The 27,537-nt window shown below is 50.9% G+C and overlaps 1 protein-coding gene across 6 annotated transcripts in view; it reads left to right on the top strand.

Moving 5' to 3' along the window:
• Positions 1-27,537, top strand: part of NPHP4 (nephrocystin 4) — a 141,737-nt gene that overhangs the window by 21,657 nt on the left and 92,543 nt on the right. For all 6 annotated transcript variants that reach the window (XR_011073448.1, XM_068538758.1, XM_068538757.1 and 3 more), the window contains exons 5-8: positions 8,143-8,315; positions 9,390-9,454; positions 11,997-12,152; positions 26,742-26,878. Coding sequence is in view for 5 of the 6 variants with exons in the window: in XM_068538758.1 (XP_068394859.1) it covers positions 8,143-8,315; positions 9,390-9,454; positions 11,997-12,152; positions 26,742-26,878 (531 nt within the window). In the remaining variant the exon portion in view is untranslated. The remainder of the gene's footprint in view (positions 1-8,142; positions 8,316-9,389; positions 9,455-11,996; positions 12,153-26,741; positions 26,879-27,537) is intronic.

Genomic DNA, 27,537 nt, shown 5'->3' with positions numbered 1-27,537 from the left:
TTTTAAATGAGCAACTTGAGACCTAGGAGTAAAGTGACTTACCCAAGTGAAAGGTAGCAGAGCCCGGAGCCCCTGCCTCTGCCTGCAGATGGGGTGGCTGCGTTGGCATCAGTTGGTGACATGATTTTGCCCACGTAGCTGTGTCTGGCCGCCCCGCAGATAGCGTTTTCCATCTTCGTTCAGCGGCACCAAATTCGCAAGCATCCCTCCATCGCCTGCTGTCTGCTGGCCATTGTGCGGGGCGCCGGGGCGACGATGCTGGGTGGACGGGCCTGGCGTGGCTCTCACCCTGGACAACTTGCCGGCTGCTGGGACGACACACCCAGGCAGGCGACGGAGCGGGTGCAGGTGTGGTAGGTTCCCGGGGGAGACCGACAGCTGCTGCCCCGAAGAAGAAGGGAGGTGTGCTGCAGGCAGTGGTGAAGGGGGACCTCTGCGAGCTGGGCCCCAGGATGAGGAGGGAACCAGCCCCGGGGTGAGCAGGGCGGCAGGTGCCGCAAGCAGGGCAGGCCCCGCACGTGCCCAGGGGTGGGGGAGGGAGGCGTGGGGAGGCGGCCGAGGGTGGGCTTGGCGGGCTGGCTGGGCAGGGCCTTCCTAGGGACACTGGGCTCTTCCTCAAGAGCGGGAGGCGTCCCAGAGGTCTTCTTCCCGGCTGCTGCTTCAAGCTGAACGTGCAGGCAGCGGGTCCTGCGGGGGACGTTCACGGGTATCGGGAGGGTCGGTGCTGTGTTGGCTTTATCCTTCCCGTGTGTACAGAGTCAGGGAAGCCCAGTAAGTGACAGTACAGTGAATAATGGAGGTGGTGGCGGTGACCATGGCCATCCTGGGGGAGGTCACCGTGCGTAACCAGACCAAGCGAGCCGCCCTTTTCTGCAGGGGGCGGTCCTGGGCCAGTCGTGAGGCCGCTGGGTCGCGACTCTGCACTTGGCGGTCACCCAGAGTCGGGATGCCATGTCTCGGCGTGGATTGATCCTGACTGGTCCCCTTACTGAACGTGCTGGAGAGGGTGACGCCCCCCCCCCCCCCCCCCCCGGAGGTCAGGAAAATTAGATAAGGCCGTGGGTACGTGTGTCCTGCGGCCCAGGACCGCGGCTGGTGTCCAGGCTGCCAGACGGCCTGTGAGGTGCCCCTTAGAGTCCAGCTGGAGAGAAAGGCCACGTGTTGTAAACCGGGGAGTGACGGTGGGCAGCTGCTTAGGGTGCTGTCCCAGCTCAGGCGGTGAGTCGCCTTCACGCCTCTGACTTGGGGCGGTCAAGGCCTGGCAGGAGCGCGGTGGCCCCAATGTTGCTGGGAGCCTTCCAGGGCCGGGCTGTTTGGATTCTCTTTCTCGGGCGGACAGTCAGGCCCCGGGAAGCCCGGTGTGGTGACAGTTACTACGGTGACACAGGGTCCTTTCCGGGGGAGTCTCCATGGGAGAGGCTGGCTCCCAGCACCTTGGTGTGGTTTCGTCCCCGCCATCCGCCTCCGGAGGTCGGTAGATCATCTCTCCGCCTTGAAGAGCAATCTGGCAGGTCAGAGGCCGTGAGCGACACCCGCTTGACCGCAGGGATTGTTCTCGGGCCTTGTTTTGACCCCGGGCGTCGGAGGGGCCCTGCAGGCTCCGTTTGGAAGCGCTGCCGGGTCGAGGGGATGGTTATGCTCTGAAATCAGCATGGCAGCACTTTGCCGCCACTGGGGTCCCGAGAAGAGCCCTCCCTCCGTGGCTTTCCCCTTGCTTTCCCCTTGGCAGTGGCTGTCACAACCTTGACAGGCCATGCGCGGGGGGCCTGCCCTGTCCCCCAACCAGCTCGGTGACTGTGAGCCCTGCAGAGTGGAGGTCGCATTGCAAGGAAGCCTTCAGAGCTGCCGCTCCCCCTCCTGGACTCGTGCAGGGTTTAGCGTCCGTGCCCGAGAGGGCTCCTCGTGTGTCCCCGTGTCCTGGGAGCTGTGGGTCTCCGGCCTTTTCGGCTCACAGCTGAGGTCTGATCTGAGCTGTGGGAGCCGAGTGCCGCCGCATCATTTGTGTTCTGCTGAGTGGTGCGCGGGGACGGGGCCGTGTGTTAGGGAGGACCACAGCCCTCACAGTTTCTGGAAGAGTCTGCACCCTTCAGCCTTAGTTACTGAAGTGGAGCTCGCAGCAAGGCTGGTGTGGGCGAACAGAGCATTTTTGGCTGGGAGCTGGTGTCAGAGCCACGGAATTGCTCAGGGAAGAGCGGCGCTGCAGCTGCTATGCCCAAGGCGAGCAGCAGAGGCCAGTGGTGCCCCAGGAACACCCATCCCGATGAGCCCCTCGGCGGCATCCTCCTTGCCCCGCGCTTTCCTCTCATCCTTGACCTTCAGAGTTTAGTTAACTAAAGAGAATCCCCCTTCGCTGTGTGTGTGTGTGCGTGTGCGTGTGTGTGTACCTGTGTGCATACGTGTACGTACGTGTTTACATGAAATGTGGAGCATTCCCAAGGTGGCCTAGATAAGCAGGAGGGACCGGTTTTGTGGTCTCATCATCTGAGCAAAGCTCTGCGTCCGTACCTGTGGGAATAGAGAGAGACACAAGTTGCCCTTTTTAGAGATGATTCTGAAATTTGGTGATGATCTTCTTCTGATTTTACTAATTGCCTGGGTTTTTCTGGTTCTACCGATCAGCTGTGGTTTGGGGGTGATATGACGGGAGGTCGCCAGCTGCCAGTAGCAGGGGACCATCTTTGGAATTGGCGTGGCTGTCCGGCCTACACGTGGATTCCTGAATCAACCGTGTGGGCTCTGGGTTTTGACTGAGTTGTCACTGTAATATGCAGCCCTGAAAGAAGATATTATTTCATTACTTTGCAAACAATGCCCTGAGGAAAGACTTGGGAAAAAAGAAGTCCTTCCTTGAGCCCGAGCTGGGTGTTTCTTTCTGTGAGTGATGAATTCCTCATGCTGCGCTCAGATCCCCTCTTGTCCCAGCCTTTTGGCTCTGCCTGGCGGAGCCCAGGGGACCAGCTCCGGGCCAATCAGCCCTGACTCAGAATTGTGTGCTCTCCTTTGAGACTGCCCTCGGTGGAGAGGAATCGCCCTTCACTTGCGCTGAGACGGTTGATCATTCATTCAACCTCTCGAAAGATATCTTTAAGAAATAATCTGGGAGGCCAAAGTACCGTGCAGTTCCTATACTTTCTTTCTGAGATGGACATAATTCTCCCTTAGATTCTTTCCTTAACTAACCATGCTCAGCCTTTCAGTGACGGGCTCATTTCTCCTCCTTTATTGATTGTATGCGAGTGACTGGCGGGAATCCTAGTGGTTCTTCTCAGGCAGCCGGAACCCAGACCAGGAGATGGTTCCTCCTGAGCCCGTCTCGGCCCGAGGTGTTGCCGAAGTCACAGGTCCGATCCCTGGCTTCCGACAGACACAGGTAATGGGGCTGCTTCCTCTTCCCATCGCCAACCGAGAGCAACCAGCTCCTGAACGTTCTTGTTCGTCAGAGTAATGAGAGTGAGGTGACTCCCCTTTAAAAGTGGAGGCTGTCCATAAAAAAGAATGAAATCGCGCCATTTGCAGCAACGTGGATGGACCTGGAGATGATCATACTAAGCGAAGTAAGTCAGACAGAGAAAGACACGTACCATAGGATATCACTTATATGTGGAATCTAAAATATGACACAAGTGAACTTATCTACGACACAGAAACAGACTCACAGGCACAGACAACAGACTTGTGGTTGCCAAGGGGGAGAGGTAGGGGAGGGAAGGGTTGGGAGTTTGTGGTTGGTAGGTGCAAACTATTGTATATAGAATGGATAAACAACAAGGTCCTAATGTGTAGCACAGGGAACCATATTCAATACCCTGTGATAAACCATAATGGAAAAGAATATAAAAAAAGAATGTGTATGTATGTATAACTGAATCACTTTGCTGTACAGCAGAAATGAACACAACATTGTAAATCAACTATACTTCAATAAAATTAAAAAAAAAAGTGGAGGCTGTCAAGGAACGTCAGCGTGTCCAAACGAAACTCTGGGAGGCTCTGCCGTGCCTTGATTAATCTCCGGGTTCTTGAACGTGCCTTACCCTCTCCTTACACCTCTCGCGTGTTCCAAGAGCTGCTCCTGATGTAAACAATCTGCAAAGCAGGAATCCAGTATCACTCCCGGGCACCGTCTCTACGGAGAGAGCCTGCCTCAGCCGTGTCACCCGAGGAGGGCTTCTCTCCTCTCCAGCTCAACAGAAACCAGTCCCGGGGACACCAAGCCAAGAATGGACGGTGGTAGGAAGGGGACAGAAATGAGTGAATGAATAGAAGGGCAAAGGATGTCTCTCCATGATGTTTCCAGCACTGGGGTTTAGTTGTACTGTATGGTGATTTAACTGTCCACCACGTGGGGACAATAGAAAGCTTTGAATTTGTCAGCTTATGCTGTTGTGTGTTCATCACAGTCTCCTGGGGGTATTTTTGCTTCGGGTTGTAACTGGGTTTGCTGTTTCTGAATAAGCCAAGCCATCGTTCTCCAGGCGGGAGCAGGACAGGCTTTGGCCTCGGGGGTGGGATCTGATGTAAGGTGGGTAAGGGCTGAGTCCTGCTCCGTCACTTACTCCTGGGGGGTCTTAGGCCAGGTGTTTAAACTCTTTGACTCTGATTTCATCGTCCGTGCGTGAGGGACAGCAGCGCCCATCTCCTAAGCGTCTGGAGTGTAAACAGTAGGTTTTTTGCTGACAGGCGCCCAGGGAGCAGTAGGTGTTCACTCAGCAAACACTGGCTGGGGGTCCGCTATGTGCCAGGCTCTGCTACATTAGGAGCTGGACTTGCCCGGATGGGTGAGATGGTGTGCGGTCATTTCAGCCGCGGTGGGGTTTGTGTTGTCACCGTAGATCGGGGCTAGTCAACCCTGGCTCCGCAGACACTTTGAGCCAGATAATTCTCTTGGTGGGGGGCTGTCTCCAGGGCTGTGTCCCTTCCTGTGGATAATGGTGGGCCCCACCCCGGATGAGCGGAAGCCTCTGACTTTGGAATTAGAGATTTTGCATCTCCCGAGATGCTTGGCAACTTTGCTTGGCGAGTTTACTGTGCTTGGAGCACTCAGTCTTGTGTTGGCTTGTGTGCAGGAAACTGCTCTGAGCCTCAGATGGAAGGTTGAGCTGGCAGATGTTGGCTGCAGGAAGGATTTGTGATATATTTACCTTCCTGAAGACATCGTATTGAAGGTGTATTAAAAAAAAAAGGTTTGGAAGGCACCAGTTTAATTTCTGATCCTCTCTCCTGTGGCCCTGACCTCAGCCTGGGACCGAAGAGCACGTGTCTAATTAGGGCACATCAAGCGGAGGTGTGGCCGGGAACTCGAGGCTGCAACCTCTCCATGGAGGCACATCATCTGAGGCCCAATCGTGTGGGTGAAAATGGAATCTGGGCCCCGAGGCAGAGTGGTGTCCGTGTGTCTGAAGATGAAGGCATTGAGACAGGAGCATTTCTGTCATTTATTAATCTGTTTCTCCTGTCAGGGAGGCAGCTTGTCAAGGGTGAGTGAGTGAGATGCGACGCGAGGGAGAGCCAGAGCCCCACCCTGCCATCTCTCGCGGCTTCTCTCGCAGGTAATTGGATGGGCTTGACTCCAGCTTTTAATCGTGCAGTGGCAGCCGACGCATCTGCGAGCATCCTGCACGGCCTTCTTGAGGCGTCCTGACACTGGAGGGCTTGTTTGCAGTGCTGCTTGACCGCGGTTGAGATGTCTGGCCAACCCCACGGGGCTGGGGGTGGGGGAGTGCCTGGGTTCCAGGTGACTTGGCCCTCCTGGGGACCCCCCCAAACACACACACACACACACACACACACACACACACACACACACACACACACACACACACACACACACACGCACGGGTTGAAGCTGCAGAGTTGTGTGGTTCATCCCAGGAGACTTTTGCTTCCGCCGACCCTCCGAGCTGGTTGGCCCTGGGCAGGGTGTGCATTTTCTACCTGCCTAATCTAGCCTTTACCTTTGAACTCTGAACTTCTTGAGGGCTGGATTGCGTTTTCCAGGTTCCTTAGAAATTCTTTAGCACGCGCTGTGCCCACACTAGAGGGGCAATAAATGATGTTTGGAAAAGCATCCGTCCTTAACCAGCAGTAATGATGGGATGAGACCCTCAGACCTCGTGTCGCCTTGTGATTCACGGAGCTTCCAAGGCCGACCCTCCTGGTGAAAGTGGAGTCTCTGGAGACAGACCAGGGGGCTCCGTGGTCGGTTTGGTCTCAGAATAATCGTTTTCAGTGGTAAAGGAAAGGGAGAGGCAACAGCCATGAATCCACACGTGGGACGTCCCAAAAGCAGCTGGTCCACCGCCTCCAGGCAAAGGATCTCAAGGTGACCTCTAAGCTGGAGGCTTATTGCTGCTTTGCATCAGAGCTGATAATGTTTGTTTCACTGCCAAGAGGAAAAGTGGGTAGTGTTCATAAAACTGATATGCACAGGTGTACATATGAGAGGTGAGATAATGACAAACTTGACTTTACAGCAGGCCTTTTTAAAACAGTTCTTGAGTCTTGGAAACGGAAACATAATTCTCTCTTGGTCCAACCACCTGTCAGCTGTAAGTGGTCACTATTTCATCATTTTGCAATAAAAGATAATAGAATAACGATTTATATCTCGTGGCTGATGTTTTAATGTGTCTCTCTGTTATCCTGGGCTGACAGTCTGTGATTACAGTAAACGTTTTCTCGGTGACACCATGGTAATGACTCGTTAATGGGGGATTGTTCCAAGTTTAAGTCACGTTGCCACGGCCCAGCCAGGCCCCGCCCTGCCTTGGGGGGTGGGTGGCCTTTGTGTTCTGCTGGTGACTCTACACCTGGGCTTTGCCCCAACAAGGACTCTGGGTTCCGGAGACCACTTGGGTCCAGAGCCTCAGGTCAGCGCGGACCTGGGCTCCTGGGATGCTTGTTGCCCATAGATTCGCAAACCCAGTTAGTGCCTCCATTTCTGTCTTCTGTGTCTACGACGTTTGTTAGCTGAGAGCAACTGCTTTGGATTTCAGGAGATCAGAAAACAGCAGCAGAGGGAAGGTGCTTCCATTCCCACTTGGGAGGGTGCATCTCAGTGATGGGAGCTGGATTTGACCCGCCCGTGTCCCCCCTCCCCCTGGTGAGAGTGAGGGCTGCCATCTGTACCTTAGAGGATGGAGAGGCTGCAAGTGGGAAACCTTTTAGGAGCAATTTGAGTATCATCTACTTGGCTTGGGTCCACAACTCCTATAACAAAGAATCCCACCGTGGGACTTCCCTGGGAGCCCAGCGGTTAAGAATCTGCCTGCCAGTGCAGGGGACACGGGTTCGACCCCTGGTCCGGGAAGATCCCACATGCCGCGGAGCAACTAAGCCCGTGCGCCACAACTACTGAGCCTGCGCTCTAGAGCCTGCGAGCCACAACTACTGAGCCCGCATGCCACAACTACTGAAGCCCTCGCGCCTAGAGCCTGTGCTCCGTGACAAGAGAAGCCACCGCAGTGAGAAGCCCGCGCACCGCAATGAAGAGTAGCCCCCGCTCACCGCAACTAGAGGAAAGCCCACGCGCAGCAACGAAGACCCAACGCAGCAAAAAAAAAAAAAAAAATCCCACAGCAATAGTCATCATAAAAAGATGTTAGTTGGGCTCCGAACTTAGGATCCTGCTTAGTTTAAACAAAATTCATTCAGGTGCAGCCTCACGGTATTTGCACACGGAACAGGGATTAGAGTCAATATCGGCAAGTTGCGACTGACGTTTGACAGCGGTGTTGCATGAAATGGCTCAGCGGGTGCGTGGGTGCGGTGGGCTACTTAACGTCTTTGGGCTCGTGGTCCTCCCTGGTGATGGGCGTGGGGCGTGTGGCTGCCCAGCCCCTTTCTTCTCCAGAGGCTCTGGGTCTGTTGGCGTTTTTTTGTGGATGGAAAGGTCCCAGAGGAGAAGCAAGTAGTTTGATGTCCCAGATGCTGGGCACCCTGGAAGGAGGAGCTGTGAGGGGCTCGCTCACTGGGCCCCTTCTCTTCTCTGGCGCCTGGAAGGGACGTTGCTCCCCACGTGGCCTGTTTGTGGCGTTGACGTGACGACGGTAGACGGGTGAGGAGGGGGCGCGCCCGCGTGCCTCCGTGTTTCTTCTCTGCAGGTCGTGAACGTTCAGTCCGTCCCTGGCTTCTCTCTTGCAGCCCTTCTATTTCCACACGTCCTTGAACCACCCGAACGTCGTGGCCGTGGTGGAAGTGGTCACTGAAGGCAGGAGACGGGACGGGACCCTTCAGGCTTTGTCCTGTGGGTTTGGAATCCTTCGGATCTTCAGCAACAGCCCGGAATCTCCTTCCTCTGCCCCCCAGGACAAACGGTATCGGCCTCATTTTCCCCGTCGCTGGGGTTTCCAGCGTCTTTCTGTGGTGATTTACCGGCTCATTATTTGTCCGACTAGGAAGCTTTGGATTTGTCAGCTTATGCTGTTGTGTGTTCATCACAGTCTCCTGGCGGGGGGGTATTTCTGCTTCGGGTTGTAACTGGGTTTGCTGTTTCTGAATAAGCCAAGCCGTCGTTCTGCAGGCGGGAGCAGGACGGGCTTTGGCCTCGGGGGTGGGATCTGATGTAAGGTGGGTAAGGGCTGAGTCCTGCTCCGTCACTTACTCCTGGGGGGTCTTAGGCCAGTTGTTTAAACTCTTTGAATTCATCTTCAATGCAGCGCCCATCTCCTAAGGGTCCAGAGTGTAAACAGTAGGTTCTTCCCAGACAGGCGCCCAGGGAGCAGTAGGTGTTCACTCAGCAAACACTGGCTGGGGGTCCGCTATGTGCCAGGCTCTGCTACATTAGGAGCTGGACGTGCCCGGATGGATGAGATGGTGTGCGGTCATTTCAGCTGCGGCGGGGTTTGCGTTGTCACTGTAGATCGGGGCTTGCCAGCCCTGGCTCCGCGGACACTTTGGGCTGCCCCGTGCGGTGTACAAGGTCTCGTAGCACCCCTGGCCTCTGCCCACTAGATGCCAGGCAGCCCCCTCCCCCCCCCCAGCTGTGACAGCCAAAAATATCTCCAGACTTTACCAGACATCCCGATGGGGGCAAAATCATCCTGAGTTGAGAACCACCACTCCAGACACACAATCGTGGAAACCCCTCAAACGTTGTTTTCCCGGGACATTTCCAAGCATGACCAACTCCCCAGGCATTGTTTTCTAGCGCTGAGGTTCTCAGGCTGCACTCGGGCCGTGCTGTGTGTGTGCTGGACATGCTTGGCCACGACTGCCGAGGGCTCGCGGATCTGATGCTGTCCTCAGGGGTCTGTTTCCCACAGAGGGTCGAGAAAGCTCCTGGAGGTGTGGTGCTGGGGTCCCCAAGGCCTTCCTTTCGAGAAGCACAGCTGACATCCCATGAGTAAACGCAAGATGCTGACCTGCGTCTCACGGGTCTTGTTTTGCAGGTTGAGACTGTATCACGGCAGCCCCCGAGCCCTCCTGCACCCGCTTCTCCAGGACCCCATAGAACGTAAGAGACGAGGCCTGGCCAGGCCTGCTCCTGCCGTCCTCAGCAGCACCTGTTCGTCATACGACTTCCCTGAGTGTTAGAAGCTCATCAGCTTAGCGGAGTTGTTAATAGATTTGGGGAACATGTAACATTGGGCTTGGAGTTCTGACATAATTTGCAGATCTGAGACACACGAGCCTATAAGGATGGTGTAGCTGTGTGAAGACGACCCCAGGGGGGCCACCTGGTGGGAGGGCTGTTGGCCCCCTTGCCCCTGGGGTGGCAGCTTCGCCCCCACGTGAAGCAGTTGCTGTCCATCGCTGCCCACCGGCTGTCCCAGGCAGCCTTTGACCGCGAAGTCCACAGGTCATCTCCAACACGGCAAGGTGTCCCAGCGGTGCCTAACACGAGAGTGACATCCTGCAGGAGCACCTGCCATACGTGGGCCCCGCGCCGAGCGGCCGGCCTTAGGGCAGAGTGGGCTTCCCGCCCTGCCTCTGTGGCTTCTCCTCCCGAGCAGTCAGGGTACCCGTGGGAGGGACCTGTGGCCCCCTGGCTGCCGGCCGCGCGGTGAAGCGGGGGGATGGGCTAACAGGCTGTTTCAGGGGCCCGTGTGGGCTCTGTGCTGGCCCTCGGGGAGTGTGGACGGGGGCCGAGCCGTGGAGGTGGGTCTGTTTGGGGTGGGGGGATGACTTTCTGTCTCTTTGCAATGTTGCCCAGATTCCACGATGGGCACCCAGCCTGTGTGAAAAACCCAAGCCTACCCGGACCCATCCACTCCCTCTGAATTAGGTGAAAATCTCACGATAGAGGAACAGTCGGTCAGAAACTTGGTTTTGTTGATGAAGACTGGCTTTTAGGTTATTTCCCAATTGAATTTAATCACTAACCTGCCAGCGTTTTCTCTCCTGAAGTATCCTTAGACTCAGCACCTTTCGAACAGCAGACACAGCCCCCAGGCTTGTTCCAGGCCCGGATCTGGGTGCTGGTGGAGGGTGTGAGAGCTGCGGCCGTGTGAGGGGGGCCTGGGGAGGGACCTCCTCAGGCCGTCAGCTCATCTTCTCAGGGGCATTTCTAAAAGTGTGGGGCTGTTTTTCTTGGATGGGTAATGCAGTCACATGATCCAGAATTCAAAGTACTGAATAGTATGAAAAGGTTCAGGTGAGGTCTCCTTCCGCCTCTGCTCGGCCCTTCACCTGCACCACAGGTGACCTTCCTCTCTGGGATCTTGTGGGTCCTTCTAGGTCCTCTGATGACACACAAGCAAACGTGCATTTCCCTGTTCTGTTTTTTGCCCCCGTTTACTTGTCCCAGACCTTTCTTTTTTCCCTTAATGATTTATCTTGGAGAATGTTTCATATCAGTACCTAGAAAGCGTGCTCATTCTTTTTACAGCTGTGTGGTATTTCATTGAATTGCTGTTTGTGATTGAACCAACACACCACAAATGGACCCTTGGGGCAGTTCTGTAAGAACAGAGGGTTGAAGGCTTTGCTGCAGTGGACATCTGCCCTTTGGCAAGCGTGCACGTGAATCTGTAGGGTAAACTCCCAGAAGTGGGATTGCTGGTCTGAGGGCCTGTGCACTCACAGTTTCGTATTATTTCCCCTGTTTGCCCTCCATAGAGGTTGTACCAGCGTGCTCACCAGCCAGCCATGTAGCAGAGTGCCTTTCAGGGTACTTAACATTTTAAAGTAAGCAGATCCTATGTTTGGAGTGGTTAGATATTAAAAATCTGGTTTTTGATAATATAGTTTTGTTTTTCTAACGAATGTAGTAGGTCATATTTAGTTCTTTTCTTATGAAATCACAAAGTACGCCTCAGGAGGTGGTGAGTCCCCTATCAGTGGAGGAAATCAAGCCCAAGCAAGATGGACCATTTGATGGGAATGTGTTGAGGGCCTGTCTGTGGTCCCTCCCAACCCAGTTTCTATTGACGCCCTTCCCTCCACTTTCCCGAGTGCTCTGTATCTGAGCTCTTCCCAGTGGTTCCTTTCTCCAGGACGCTTTCCCTCTTCCCACTTCCCCTAGCATGTTATCCGAACCTTCCTTGGGGTTCGAATCCTGTTCTCCTGTGTGTTATGGATGTTGGCATGCTTGTGTCTTAGTCACCCCAGAAGAATGGTCCCTCCTTGAGGACAGGACTCTGTCTTGGAGGCCACTGGCCACCCAGGGCCGAGTCCTGCTGCTTTGTGGGTCTTGACGGATGCAAGGCTGAGACTGAAAGGGATGCAGGCCTCTGGTCAGAGGGCCTTCTAGGCTCCCTCTGATTATGGGAGCGAGCGATGCCTGACTTCACTGCTCTGGGGGAAGAGGTGAGCGGAGAGATTTTGTTATGTCGGATCAAAAACAGGTATCTCCTTCGTTGCAGTTTTACCAGTGAGAGTTATTTAAGGATTGATTCTTTTTTGCTCTTTGGCTGAGCAAACAGAGCAATTCCCTTGTCTCCCTAGAAAAATACTTTTCCTGTTTGTTGAGTTCTTTTCCAAGATGCTCAGTTTATTGGTCGGTTTGACCGAAGGTGCCTTGGTTTGGGCTTCACAGGAGGTGTTTTCTCCCTCAGAAAACAAGCACATGACCCTCATTGAGAACTGCAGCCTGCAGTACACGCTGAAGCCACACCCGCTCCTGGAGCCCGTGTTCCACCTTCTTCCCGAGAACCTTCTGGTGTCTGGTCTGCAGCAGATACCTGGTCTCCTTCCAGCTCATGGAGAATCGGGTAAGGGCTCCTCTGTTTCTGTCCACTTGGTGAGTCTCTGTTAGTTCATGGTCAGACCTTGCAGGAATTGGGGTGAGTGCTGGCTGGGCCCCCCAGCAAACAGCCTGGTGGTGGGGGGAGGGGGAGGAGGAAGGGGAGGAGGGGGAGGGCAGCAGTGTCGTCTCGTTCACAGTCCCTTCCTGAACACGCCTCACATCCCTCAGGTCATCTCTGCCTTCTCTCCTCGAGAAATGCTTTCATAAGACAAATAGCCCATGTCTGTATGACTGTGGCCAGAAAAACCACTGTTGCTAGATCCCACCCTTACTGGGCCACCGTATCAGTGGCTTAATTATTATCATTTTTTAATTGCGGTAAAATAGACATAACATAAAATTTACCATTTTAACCATTTTCAAGTGTGCAGTTCAGGGCCATTAGGTACATTCACACTGTTGTGTAACCATCCTCCCCGTCCACCTGCAGAGCCTTTTCATCGTCCCAGACTGAGACTCTGTCCCGCTAGACACTTGACTCCGCATCCCCTCCCCAGCCCTGCCCGCCCCCATTCTGCGCTCTGTCTCTATGAGTTGACTCCTCTAGGGACCTCCTAGGAGTGGAATCCTACAGCATTGGTCCTTTTGCGACTGGCTTATTTTGCTGGGCATAGTGTCCTCAGGGTTCATCCCTGTTGTTCTGTGTGTCGGAATTTCCTTGCTTTCTAAGGCTGAATGGTGCCCCGCTGTATGCATGGACCACGTTTTGTTTATCCATTTACCTGTGCATGGACACTTGGGCTGTTCTACCTTTCCACTTGTGAGTGAAACGGCTCGATTCCTTTGGAACTGAATTTCACGGGACAGGCTCAGGGCTGTGTCTGGGTGTGTTTCAGAAGTTGATTCTCCTGGTGGGTGTGGGTCAGCCCTTCACAGCTGCGAGTCGCTGTGAGGGCTGCTCTCCTCTCGGGTCCTGCTGACGGGCCTCCCCTCCTCGGTCTCATGTTCCTTCTGGGTACCCTTGGGGGCTTTTTGCCTGGCCGTCTGGGAGAATCCAGGAGGAGGGACCGCCCCAGCCTCCCCGCCTGGGGCTGCAGGGACCTCTGGTCTCCGTGGGCTGGCTGCAGCTCCCTTCCAGGAGGGGCAGGATGTGGCTGTGGGTGTGAGTGGCTGGGGAGCAGAGCTGGGAGGTGCTGAGTGTTTGGCTCGGACCAGAAACACTCAGGACCCAAAGAGACGGCTCAGCTCCGGGAGGGGGAGTGTTCGTCTCGGTGACGATGTCCCTGCCTGGGGCCTAGGTGCTGGGGTCCAGGCTGGGGTGCCGGCCTTGTTATCTGAGTTCATGAACTCCTGGGACGGGCGCACGGTGGTCGTCACCGTCACGAGGGCACTGTTTCTCCAGCGTCTCAGAGAAGAGACGATGGTACCTGAGAAATGACCAGTTAACAATGAACAGGAGCACGTCCTGGGCGGGGGGGTGGAGGGGGTCCCAGGTTTGGATCTGCCGTGGGTCACCGAGCTCTAACGCTCCTGAAGCCCCCCGCAGGCAGCTGTGTTGCCCTCTGCGATGCGCCTGTGTTCACCCAGGAAGGAGGGAGGAGAAGCTAGGGTTACAGGCAGGCAGAGGGAGAACCTCCTGGTCGTGCTGTTGGGATTGAGAGGGCGGAACCTGCCTCCGGCTCTGAGCCCCCTCCCACTGGTCAGGGGGGCGCTGTCAGCACCGCTGTGACTACGCGGGTATTAGGCACCTACGTGCGCGCCTGCGGGGAGCTCAGCTTCTGTGTCTCTCTGACCTGGGATTCTGGGCATTTAAACAGAATGTTCTTGGGGCCTGAGGTGTATCCATCACCAGTGGGTGTCAGTAGAACTGCAGATAAAACATGAAAATACGGAAGCGGAGCTCGGACCTGCTTCTGTGTCCTTCCTGGAAGGCGAAGGAGAAGCTCAGATGCCCAGACAGGCCCCGCGTTTGTTCCCAGCATCTCAGGTCGGACTGCGGGAGTCAAGGGCCGCGTTACAGAGAGGAGTTCTGGATCCCGGGAGCATGAGTTCAGCTCCTGACCCTGAAGTTCGTGTTTTCGGAAGAGCTGGGCCCCGCTGGCCTCCGGTTTGCCTCCCTGGAATGGAGCGGCTGGCACTGGGCATTTTTAATAGATGCAGGTGGTGCCTGTAAAATGGCAAAGATGAAGGACAGTTTACGTTGTTGTTGTTTAAAAACAAACGGCCGGAGTCGGTCTGGCGGGCGGGCGGGCGGGAGCTGCCGTCACCCGTGCAGGAGCTCCTCGGGGGAGGGGCCGAGGGCAGCCTCCCCTCCGTGCCGAGACCTTCAGGGAGCAGAGACCCTGTTGCTCAGCCCTTTCTGACAGCGGTTATGGACTCCGTTGTCAGTTCTGCCCCGGATCTTACGGGCTTTTGTGACTCACTCTTTGAGAAAGGGTTTCTTTGCTGGATACCGTTTTATGGCCCTGAAAGGGCCCAGGCAGGGACTGGTGCTGGCCTCCGTGGTGGGAATCGGGAATCGCGTGTCTAATTTGCAGAGGGTTTGGTTTTATTTGGATGCCGTGTTGGGACTGGGATACTTGTTCCTTTGTAAAATGCCACAATACAGGAGGAGTGAGTTGTTTGCCGCTGAAATGTGGACTGAGGTCACTGCAGGTTCACACGCGGTTTTAGTTAAGTGGGGCAGCCTCGCAGCAGCTGCGGGAGGTCTGGCTGGCAGGGGTGGTGAGGGGCGCCCCGGGCACCGTGCTGGGCCGTCAGTGCAGGGGGCTCACCGCTGTCAATCAATCATCCCTTGTCCCCTGCTTGGCCTGGCTCACTGCCGCTGCTCCCCGGGATCCCATCCTCCCTCCTTCCTGTATGTCGAGCATCGGCGTGCCAGCTCTGTGCCGTGCGGGGCAGTCCCGGGGCCAGCCCGCCCTGCCGGACCCGCCAGCTCGCTGACTCCAGCCCCGGCTTCGTCATCTGTTAAACCCGAGCTCGGCAGCGCTGTCCGCAGAACTGACTTGCCCGTCTGCCCCGTGGCGGCCTCCTCTAGCTTGGTGTGTCCCCGGGCCGGCCCTCTACTTACCTACCTGAGGTGGTTCCCCAGCCCCGACCTGCCGGTGCTGCATCTCAACAAACAACATCGAGGTCCCGGGTGGGGCCCCGCACCCCAAGCCTGAGCACCTCGTGTAGCGGTGGGGTTCTGCCCCCGGGCTTCCCAGGCTGTGCTGACGGCCTGCCCTCCCCAGGTCTGGGAGCGTGGCTTCTAGATTCCCGGATAGTGACTGCGGTCCCCTGCGGAGAGGGAGTGAGGGGCACAGGGCTTCCCGCTGCCGCTGTGAGCCGGGGGCTGGTGCTCCTGCAGCTTAGACTCTGGTCCTTGGCGCCCTCTTAGGCCGAGGACAGCTTAAAATGACAGAATCAATCTTGATTCCGTGAATTCGGTAAGACTAAAAGTCTTCCCTTCCAATCTCACTGCCAGAGAAAACCACTGCTAATAGCTGGGGGTATGCCTTTCATATACTAGTTTAGTCATTGATTCATTCACTTACTTGTTGATGACTCCACACGTATTTGTAGAGTAGATCCTCTGCGTGGCAGGCCCCGTGCTGGGGCCGAGGGGGCAGCCCTGTATTCCCAGTGGAGCAGCAGGGCATCTTTCCCGGGTGCAGGTACGCGAGGGCCAACCTCACGGTCTAGCCACGGTCCTCACGGGCAGTAGGAGGTGTTTCAGAGTATGTGTGGACCGGCGCAAGCTCATTTCCACTCCTGCCTAAATCGTACCTGAATTTCGCTTGCACTCTGTTGCCTCTGTTGCCGTGTTCTCTCTGTCTTGTGAGGTGCATTCTGGCGAATGAAATACCCTCGGCAGGAGAGCCATGTCCCCGGGAGGCTGGGGTCCGCGGGTGGGGGGACGTCGGTAGGGCCTAGCGGGGAGCTCCTTGGGCATCTCGGGTGTTTCCAAGCGCTTCCCTGAAGGGTGCCGCTAGGGAGGGGTTCTAGCGGTCCCCATTTTCTCTGCAGTGCGTCCAGGGGTCTCAGAAGAAGATGGATCGCCGTGCAGGAGGGGTTGTCTTCCCACGGGAGCAGTGCTGTTGCTGGGAGTTGCAGCCCCGTCCGGAGACCTGGCAACAGATCGGTGAAAGCTTGACCCAGTTACAGAGCACGAGGGTCAGCAGTCGCCACCTCCCGGAGGTCAGCTCTGCTGAGGCCCCTTGCGTCTGTCCTGGCTGCTGACGCTGGTCGGTTGAATGACTGCATGACAACGTCAGATGGCAAAGCTGCGCTTTGTGGGCGCTTCTGGAATGCTGGGGAAGAGCCCTGAGGCCTGCGGTGGTGCGCCGGCTCTGCTCCTGGCCCCGTGGGATGGCTCCAAGCCTCTGCTGTGGCCGGTCTCCTCTGTAAAATGGGGACATTATGAGGACCTGCCCAGAGAGGGACACAGGGAGGGTCCGGCGAGCGTGAGCGGCTGTTCTTTGGTCAGGCAAGTTCTGCCTTGGGTTGAGCCAGAAGGCTTCTCCGACGTGGCCACGCTGTGGCTGCCGCAGGACGTCTGGGAGGTGGGATCTGTCTCCTGTGCGAGGGCCCTTCAGGGCCGTTCTTTCTTCAGTCGTGGCTTCTGGAAGCTCGCAGAGCGGGTCCCCGGCCAAGCCAGGCTTGGAACTGGGCGCCTTGCGCTGGGAAAGGCGTCGGTTCTGGGTTTTCCTTCTGCTCCTACGGCGGCCTGCAGACGGCGGTCTGGCTGGTGGCTGTTCCCTCTGTTCCAGTGCCTGTTGACCACGGAGTGGCCTCTGGCTTGGGGGCCACGCAGACCCTCTGGGGGAGCAGCCCCCGTGGGAGGGCACTCATTTCCCACTCACGCTTCTCTGGAAACAGGACTTGACGTGGGGGCAAGGTGAGCAGGTAACATGTCGGGGTGTCCCTTTGGGGTCGGGTGATTTTGCTGCTCAGCACGGGACTGTTGGGGAGAGGGTGCCGGGTGCAGCCCGTGTGTCCTTCCCTGTGTGTTCAGTGGGCGCCCCCAGGCTGTTCTCTGCCCCAGAGATGAGAGAATGGGGTGTCCGGGGGGTCCCGGCTCCCTGGGCTGAGTGATGGAAGCCCGGGTGGGGGGCAGGGTGAGATGGTCCCGACAGCGTCAAGGCCGAGAGTGTGTGTGTGGGTCCTGAGTGTGGGGTGGGGGGAGGTAGGGGGGTCTCACCAGGAGTACAGGGAGCTCAGGGGCCGCGGCCACCTCCCTCTGGGGGAGGGGCGTGGCCGCCTTACCTGGACCAACCCACCCCCGTGACTGCCCACGGAGCCCTGGACCACTTGAGTCTGAACACCTGTTTTGGCCAAGAGTTTAATTGCGGTCAAGAGGAGGGGGATTGTTTGGTAACCAGCAAATGAGCCTGTCCGTGCTTTAAAGCAGCGAGCAGGGTCATGCAGCTCAGGGTCATGGAAAAAGGCAGCGGTCTTGTGTTAAAAATGCTGAAATCACTGGAGGATTGCAGACACATGAATTAACTTGCAGAATGCAAATATTATGGAGTCTGCAAAAATAAGGGGGTGACAAGCGTCCTTCACGTGTCCCTCCCACTCCCCTCTGCTGCGTCTCTGCACACTCACCTCCTGCTGCTCTGGGTCCCGCCAGCATCGCTCCCTGAAATCCTGCAGGGACAATCTGTACCGCTTCCTGTCAGTGGAGGCCCCGGGTTCCTGCGCCTTGCTGCAGGAGGTGGACCCTTCGCCCTGCCCTCCTCCCCTCCCCCCCCCCCCCTTCTCTCTCTGACGGAGGCTCCCAGTTCAGGATGTGCTTTGGACACTCGCTTGACCATTTCATGAAAGGTTGCAGTTTATATATTTCTGCACTTAAAAAAAATCGTGCTAAAATAGACGTGTCATAAAATGTACTCTTTTAACTGTTTTTCAACGTGCATTCAGTAGCGTTAAGTACATTCACATCCTTGAGCAACCCTCCATCTCCAGAACGTTTTCCTCCTGCAGAACAAGACTCCGCACCCACGAAGCACTAACTCCCCATCCCCCGCCCCCCAGCCCCTGGCAGCCTCCATTCTCCTTTCCATCTCGGAATTTGACTAATTTAAGTACCTCATATAAATGGAATTATCCAGTACTTGTCTTTTTGTGACTGGCTTATCTCACGCAGCATAATGTCTACAGCGTTCATCCATGTTGTAACATATGCCAGAATTTCCTTCCTGTTTTAAGGTTGAATGATATTCTGTCGTGTGGATGGACCACATTTTGTTTGTCGGTCCATCTGTTGATGGATACTGGGTTGTTTCTACTTTTTGGCTACTCTGAATAATGATACCTGCACTTTTAATTGGGTCTGATTCATCAACTGACCTGCTTTAAACAATTAAAAAATGATGAAAGGAATACATAAACTTCCTCAGAAGTATCAATCAAACCTAGTGTCTGTTTGTGATAGGGAAGGTATAGAAAGCCACAAAGAGGGAAATAAAATAATCTGTGATTACTGCCTACAGATATACATGCATAGGCCACCATCAAAGAGTCTATAAATAATAAATGCTGGAGAGGGTGTGGAGAAAAGGGAACCCTCCTACACTGTTGGTGGGAATGTAAACTGATACAGCCATTATGGAGGACAGTACGGAGGTTCCTTAAAAAACTAAAAATAGAGTTACTGTATGATCCTGCAATCCTACTACTGGGCATATATCCAGAAAAGATGGAAACTATTTCGAAAAGATATATGCACCCCAGTGTTCATAGCAGCACTACTTACAACAGCCAAGACATGGAAGCACCCTAAATGTTCATTGACAGGGGAGTGGATAAAGAAGATGTGGCACATATATACAATGGAATATTACTCAGCCATAGAAAAGAATGAAATAATGTCATGTGCAGCAACATGGATGGGCCTAGAGATTATCATACTAAGTGAAGTCAGAGAAAGACAAATATCATGATATCACTCATCTGTGGAATCTGAAAAAATATGCAAAGGAACTTATTTGCAAAAAAGAAATAGACTCACAGACTTCAAAAACAAACCTATGATTACCAAAGGGCAAAGGGGGGGAGGGATAAATTGGGAATTTGGGATTGACATATAGACACTACTATATGTAAAATAAACAACAAGGACCTACTGTATAGCACAGGAAACTATATTCAATATCTTGTAGTTATCTATAATGGAAAAGAATCTGAAAAAGAATATCTATCTATCTATCTGTCTATATATCTGAGTCACTTTGCTGTACACCTGAAACATTATATATCAATCATACTTCAATTAAAAAAAAGAAAAACAAGAACAGAGCAACTACTCCAAAAAAATGATATACATGTATACATGTAAATGCATATATTTTAAATAAAATTGTCATCAAATGGACTAATAATACACAGTTTTAGATGTTGTTTTTTTCACCTACAATATCATGATTACTTTTTGACTATTAAATAATCTTTGAGAATATGATTTTTTTCTCATTTTATCTGGATGAGCCATAGATTATTTAAATTCTCCTATTATTGAACATCTGGTGGTTTCTTATTTTTGTCTGTTATAAATAACGTTCTAATGAGTATTCCTGCAAATAAAGCTTGCTTCCATCTTTGATATCTTGCTAAATAGATTCAAAAGTGGCATTACTGGGGCAGAAGGTGGATATGGACATTTTTCAGGCTCTTGACACACACAAAGTTAGAGAAAATTGCCTCTTAGCTGTACTGATTTATAACCTTTCAGCAAGGTAGAGTGTTCCTTTCGCCACAGTTTCATCAGCATTGAGTCTTTTTTTTTTTTTTTTAACATCTTTATTGGAGTATAATTGCTTTACGATGTTGTGTTAGTTTCTGCTGTATAGCAAAGTGAATCAGCTATATGCATACGTATATCCCCGTATCCCCTCCCGCTTGTGTCTCCCTTCCACCCTCCTTATCCCACCCCTCTAGGTGGTTGCAAAGCACGGAGCTGATCTCCCTGTGCTATGCAGCTGCTTCCCACTAGCTAGCTATTTTACATTTGGCAGTGTATATATGTCAGTGTTACTCTCTCACTTCGTCCCAGCTTACCCTTCCCCCTCCCCGTGTCCTCAAGTCCGTTCTCTACGTCTGTGTCTTTTTTCCTGTCCTGCCCCTAGGTTCATCAGAAACTTTTTTTTTTTTTTTTAGATTCCACATATATGTGTTAGCATACAGTATTTGTTTTTCTCTTTCTGACTTCCCTCTGTATGACGGACTCTAGGTCCATCCTCCTCACTACAAATAACTCAATTTCATTTCTTTTTATGGCTGAGTAATATTCCATTGTATATATGTGCCACATCTTCTTTATCCATTCATCTGTTGATGGACACGTAGGTTGCTTCCACGTCCTGGCTATTGTAAATAGTGCTGCAATGAACATTGTGGTACATGACTCTTTTTGAATTATGTTTTTTTCAGGGTATATGCCCAGTAGTGGGATTGCTGGGTCGTATGGTAGTTCTATTTTTAGTTTTTTAAGGAACCTCCATACTGTTCTCCATAGTGGCTGTATCAATTTACATTCCCACCACCAGTGCAAGAGGGTTCCCTTTTCTCCACACCCTCTCCAGCATTTAACTGTTTGTAGATTTTTTGATGATGGCCATTCTCATGGGTGTGAGGTGATACCTCGTTGTAGTTTTGATTTGCATTTCTCTAATGATTAGTGATGTTGAGCATCTTTTCATGTGTTTGTTGGCAGTCTGCATATCTTCTTTGGAGAAATATCTATTTGGGTGTTCTGCCCATATTTGGATTGGGTAGTTTGTTTTTTTGATATTGAGCTGCATGAGCTGCTTGTATATTTTGGAGATTAATCCTTTGTCAGTTGCTTCGTTTGCAAATATTTTCTCCAGTTCTGAGGGTTGTCATTTAGTCTTTTATATGGTTTCCTTTGCTGTGCAAAAGCTTTTAAGTTTCATTAGGTCCCACTTGTTTATTTTTGGTTCTATTTCCGTTTCTCTAGGAGGTGGGTCAAAAAGGACATTGCTGTGATTTATGTCATAGAGTGTTCTGCCTATATTTTCCTCTAAGAGTTTTATAGTGTCTGGCCTTACATTTAGGTCTTTAATCCATTTTGAGTTTATTTTTGTGTATGGTGTTAGGAAGTGTTCTAATTTCATTCTTTTACGTGTAGCTGTCCAGTTTTCCCAGCACCACTTATTGACGAGGCTGTCTTTTCTCCATTGTATACTCTTGCCTCCTTTATCAAAGGTAAGGTGACCATATGTGTGTGGGTTTATCTCTGGGCTTTCTATCCCATTCCATTGATCTATATTTCTGTTTCTGTGCCAGTATCACACTGTCTTGACTACTGTAGCTTTGTAGTATAGTATGAAGTGCAGGAGCCTGATTACTCCAGCTCCATTTTTCTTTCTCAAGATTGCTTTGGCTATTTGGGGTCTTTTGTGTTTCCATACAAATTGTGAAATTTTTTGTTCTAGTTCTGTGAAAAATGCCATTGGTAGTTTGATAGGGATTGCGTTGCATCTCTAGATTGCTTTGGGTAGTATAGTCATTTTCACAATGTTGATTCTTCCAATCTAAGAACATGGTATATCTCTCCATCTGTTTGTATCATCTTTGATTTCTTTCAACAGTGTCTTATAGTTTTTTGCATACAAGTCTTTTGTCTCCTTAGGTAGGTTTATTCCTAGGTATTTTATTCTTTTTGTTGCAATGGTAAATGGGAGTGTTTCCTTAATTTCTCGTTCAGATTTTTCTTCATTAGTGTATAGGAATGCAAGAGGTTTCTGTGCATTAATTTTGTATCCTGCTACTCTACCAAATTCACTGATTAGCTCTAGTAGTTTTCTGGTGGCACCTTTAGGATTTTCTATGTATAGTATCATGTCATCTGCAAACAGTGACAGTTTTACTTCTTCTTTTCCGATTTGGATTCCTTTTATTTCTTTTTCTCCTCTGACTGCTGTGGCTAAAACTTCCAAAATTATGTTGAATAATAGTGGTGAGGGTGGGCAACCTTGTCTTGTTCCTGATCTTAGAGGAAATGGTTTCAGTTTTTCACCATTGAAAACGATGTTTGCTGTGGGTTTGTCATATATGGCCTTTATTATGTTGAGGAAAGTTCCCTCTATGCCTACTTTCTGCAGGGCTTTTGTCATAAATGGGTGTTGAATTTTGTCAGAAGCTTTTTCTGCATCTATTGAGATTATCATATGGTTTTTAATCCTTCAATTTGTTAATATGGTGTATCACGTTGATTGATTTGCGTATATTGAAGAATCCTTGCATCCCTGGGATAAATCCCACTTGATCGTGGTGTATGATCCTTTTAATGTGTTGTTGGATTCTGTTTGCTAGTATTTTGTGGAGGATTTTTGCATCTATATTCATCAGAGATATTGGCCTGTAGTTTTCTTTTTTTGTGACATCTTTGTCTGGTTTTGGTATCAGGGTGATGGTGGCCTCGTAGAATGAGTTTAGGAGTGTTCCTCCCTCTGCTATATTTTGGAAGAGTTTGAGAAGGATGGGTGTTAGCTCTTCTCTGAATGTTTGATAGAATTCACCTGTGAAGCCATCTGGTCCTGGACTTTTGTTTGTTGGAAGATTTTTAATCACAGTTTCAATTTCAGTGCTTGTGATTGGTCCGTTCATTTTTTCTATTTCTTCCTGGTTCAGTCTTGGAAGGTTGTGTTTTTCTAAGAATTTGTCCATTTCTTCCAGGTTGTCCATTTTATTGGCATAGAGTTGCTTGTAGTAATCTCTCATGATCCTTTGTATTTCTTCAGTGTCAGTTGTTACTTCTCCTTTTTCATTTCTAATTCTGTTGATTTGAGTCCTCTCCCTTTTTTTCTTGATGAGTCTGGCTAATGGTTTATCAATTTTGTTTATCTTCGCAAAGAACCAGCTTTTAGTTTTATTGATCTTTGCTATTGTTTCCTTCATTTCTTTTTCATTTATTTCTGATCTGATCTTTATGATTTCTTTCCTTCTGCTAACTTTGGGGTTTTTTTGTTCTTCTTTCCCTAATTGCTTTAGGTGTAAGGTTAGGTTGTTTATTTGAGATTTTTTCTTGTTTCCTGAGGTAGGATTGTATTGCTATAAACTTCCCTCCTGAACTGCTTTTGCTGCATCCCACAGGTTTTGGGTCTTCGTGTTTTCATTGTCATTTGTTTCTAGGTGTTTTTTGATTTTCTCTTTGATTTCTTCAGTGATTTCTTGGTTATTTAGTACCGTATTGTTCAGCCTCCATGCATTTGTATTTTTTACATTTTTTTTCCTGTAATTGATATCTAGTCTCGTAGCGTTGTGGTCGGAAAAGATACTTCATACGATTTCAATTTTCTTAAATTTACCAAGGCTTGATATGTGACCCAAGGTATGGTCTATCCTGGAGAACGTTCCATGAATACTTGAGAAGAAAGTGTATTCTGTTGTTTTCGGATGGAATGTCCTATAAATATCAATTAAGTCCATCTGGTTTAATGTGTCATTTAAAGCTTGTGTTTTCTTATTTATTTTCATTTTGGATGATCTGTCCATTGGTGAAAGTGGGGTGTTAAAGTCCCCTACTATGATTGTGTTACTGTCGATTTCCTCTTTCATAGCTGTTAGCAGTTGCCTTATGTATTGAGGTGCTCCTATGTTGGGTGCATAAATATTTACAATTGTTATATCTTCTTCTTGGATTGATCCCTTGATCATTATGTAGTGTCCTCCTTTGTCTCTTTTAATAGTCTTTATTTTAAAGTCTATTTTGTCTGATATGAGAATTGCTACTCCAGCTTTCTTTTGGTTTCCCTTTGCATGGAATATCTTTTTCCATCCCCTCACTTTCAGTCTGTATGTGTCCCTAGGTCTGAAGTGGGTCTCTTATAGACAGCATATGTACGGGTCTTGTTTTTGTATCCATTCAGCCAGTCTGTGTCTTTTGGTTGGAGCATTTAATCCATTTACATTTAAGGTAATTATCAATATGTATGTTCCTATTACCATTATCTCAATTGGTTTGGGCTTGTTTTTGTTTGTCCTTTTCTTCTCGTGTGTTTCCCACTTAGAGAAGTTCCTTTAGCATTTGTTGTAGAGCTGGTTTGGTGGTGCTGAATTCTCTCAGCTTTTGCTTGTCTGTAAAGCTTTTCATTTCTCTGTCGAATCTGAATGAGATCCTTGCTAGATAGAGTATTCTTGGCTTCGGTTCTTTTCTTTCATCACTTTAAATATATCATGCCACTCCCTTCTGGCTTGCAGAGTTTCTGCTGAGAAATCAGCTGTTAACCTTATGGGAGTTCCCTGTAATGTTATTTGTTGTTTTTCTCTTGTTGCTTTTAATAATTTTTCTTTGTCTTTAATTTTTGTCAGTTTGATTACTGTGTGTCTTGGCGTGTTTCTCTCGTTTTATCCTGTATGGTACTCTCTGTGCTTCCTGGACTTGACTGACTACTTCCTTTCCCATGTTAGGGAAGTTTTCCATTAGAATCTCTTGAAATATTTTCTCAGACCCTTTCTTTTTCTCTTCTTCTTTTGGGACCCCTATAATTCGAATATTGATGCATTTAATGTTGTCCCAGAGGTCTCTGAGACTGTCCTCAATTCTTTTCATTCTTTTTTCTTTATTCTGCTCCGTGGCAGTAATTTGCACCATTTTATCTTCCCGCTCACATATCCATTCTTCTGCCTCAGTTATTCTGCTATTGATTCCTTCTAGAGTTTTTTTTTTTTTTTTAATGTATTTATTTTTGGATGCGTTGGGTCTTTGTTGCTGTGTGCAGGCTTTCTCTAGTTGTGGCGAGCGGGGGTTACTCTTTTTTGAGGTGCACGGGCTTCTCATTGAGATGGCTTCTCCTGTTGTGGAGCACGGGCTCTAGGTGCGTGGGCTTCGGCAGTTGTGGCTCGCGGGCTCTAGAGCGCAGGCTCAGTAGTTGTGGTGCACGGGCTTTGTTGCTCCGCGGCATGTGGGATCTTCCCAGACCAGGGCTCGAACCCATGTCGCCTGCATTGGCAGGTGGATTCTTAGCCACTGTGCCACCAGGGAAGCCCTCTAGAGTATTTTTAATTTCAGTTATTGTGTTGTTTATCACTGTTTGCTTGCTCTTTAGTTCTTCTAGATCCTTGTTAAATGTTTCATGTATTTTCTCCATTCTGTTTCTGAGATTTTGGATCATTTTTACTATCACTACCCTGAATTCTTTTTCAGGTAGGTTGCCTATTTCTTCTTCATTTATTTGGTCTTGCATTTTTAAAGCTTGCTCCTTTGTCTGTAACATTTTTTTTGTCGTTTCATTTTTTTTTTTTTTTTTTTGATGGGTCGGGCTGTATTCCTGTCTTACTGGTTGTTTGGCCTGAGATGTCCAGCACTGGAGTTTGCAGGCAGTTGGATAGAGCCGGGTTTTGGTGCTGAGATGAGGACCTCCGTGAGGCCTCACTCCAACTGATATTCCCTGGGGTCTGAGGTTCTCTGTTAGTCCAGCGGTTTGGACTTGGAGCTCCCACTACAGGAGCTCGGGCCCGACCTCTGGCCTGGGAACCAAGATCCCGCAAGCTTTATGGCATGGTAAAAAAAAAAAAGAAAGAAAGAAAGAAAAAAAGCAGTACAATATCAAAGAATAAAAAACAAAATAAAGTTAGAAAGATAAAAAATATATTAGGAAAAATAAAACTATAATTGAAACAACCGGTCACTGGGTGTTCCTCCTGTCCCCTAGGTGTCTGTGGTCCCCCACCGGTGCCTGGTAGGTGCCCTAGTTGTGAGGAGACGCGAATTCGCATCCTCCTAGTACGGCACCTTGACTCCGCCCCCCAGCATTGAGTCTTACGTCAGTTTTTTTTTAAGTTTAAAATTGGCTTTCAAAATCGAAGACTTTGTACGTAAATATTTAAATAATCATAAAAATTTAGGAAGAGACAGACAGGACCAGAACCAGAAAGATGACACTGATGGGGACATAAGGGACACACCCCTGGGGGTGTGTTTGCTGGGGAGCAACTGGCTTTGCCTTCTTCCTCCTGTGTCACCTTTGCTCCAGAGCCCATAGAGAATCCTCTCCAAATGGACGTGATGCTCTCCTCTCGTGGCCGCGGCCGGGTTTCCATGTACCTGCTTGGTGCGGGCGCTGGGCTGGATGCAGGGGCCGCTGTCCCCTTCTGTCCTCACGGAGCTCACGGTCCAGGGGTGCTTCTTGATCGGGGTGGGACTTCCCTCGTGGTGCCAGCCCAGCCTGAGTTTCTGCTCATTGCCGTGCCATGCTCACGCCTATGCCTGCGTGTTTCCACATGGTTCAGGGTAAACCTAATGAAACGAGAAATGACATAGTGGGCTGTGCCCTTGCTGGATAGGAAGTCATGATAAAGGGAAGCCAAGTGCAGGGGACAGATGTCACTCTGACTCAGGTCTGTCTGTGTGCCCTGGATGGCCGGATTAGGGGATTTGTTCCTGGAGATGGTTTGGGGTAGAATTTGGACCAAAAATGAAATTTGCGCTTGTTTGATCTGTTTGGTGTCTGGGCTTGGACTGAGGTGGGCTCTGGCTGTGAGTCCTGTCTGAGTGATGCCCATGCCGCCTTCTCTGTGCTCGGCCTGTGGCCTGGACCCCCCGTGGGTGAGAGGACCCTCCGGTGGTTTTGTTTCTTCGGGTCATCCCTCTGAGCCTCTCGTTGTGCAGGGGACGCCCTCCGGAAGCCTCGCCTTCAGAAGTCTCTCACGTGGTACCTGGACGATTTGTTCTTCACGCTGTATCCCTCCCTGGAGAAGTTTGAGGAGGAGCTTCTGGAACTTGTGATCAGCGATCACTTCCGGGAGGTACAGTCTTGGGTCGGGGAAGTTAGTCTGAACAGTGCAGGTGGAAACGGCAGGGGGAGCTGGGGAGCTCCCGGCCTCTCAAGCCCCCAGGTGGATGGTCCAGCCCCTGGTGACACCTGTGGTCCTGTCTTTCGTCTCTTTGTGGCTGAAGAGGGACACTAGCCCATTGTCTTTATTTAAAAAAATTTTTTTTTAATTTTTATTTTTTGGCTGGGTCACGTGGCATGTGGGATGCGGGATCTTAGTTCCCCGACCAGGGATAGAACCCAGGAACCCTGCATTGGAAGAGCGGAGTCTTAACCACTGGACCACCAGGGAAGTCCCACTAGCCTGTTGTCTTAACTTTGATATTGACGAGGGTGCTGTTATCCTGAGACATTAATTAGCATTCACTTCGATGTAACTTAATCAGTCCTGAATTAAAAGTAAATTAAATCACCAAATGAGCATAGGAAGACCTGTAAAATAATCCACATTTACAAGGGACATTTTGAGGATATTTCCAAGGAGACGACTAGGGATCTCAGCCACTTCGCCCCATCGAAGCACTTTACTGTGAGCGGTGCTCCCCCTGACACTGCTCAGTTTTGCCTGTGTGACGCCGTCCTGCAGCCTCCGCACCGTGATGCCTCGTCCCCACGTGGCCCACTTTCCTGCAT

Source organism: Eschrichtius robustus, chromosome 3, assembly GCF_028021215.1.
Source record: "Eschrichtius robustus isolate mEscRob2 chromosome 3, mEscRob2.pri, whole genome shotgun sequence".
Classification (NCBI taxonomy): domain Eukaryota; kingdom Metazoa; phylum Chordata; class Mammalia; order Artiodactyla; family Eschrichtiidae; genus Eschrichtius; species Eschrichtius robustus.
Note: the sequence above shows the minus strand (reverse complement) of the source record. Positions and strands in the feature narration are given on the sequence as shown.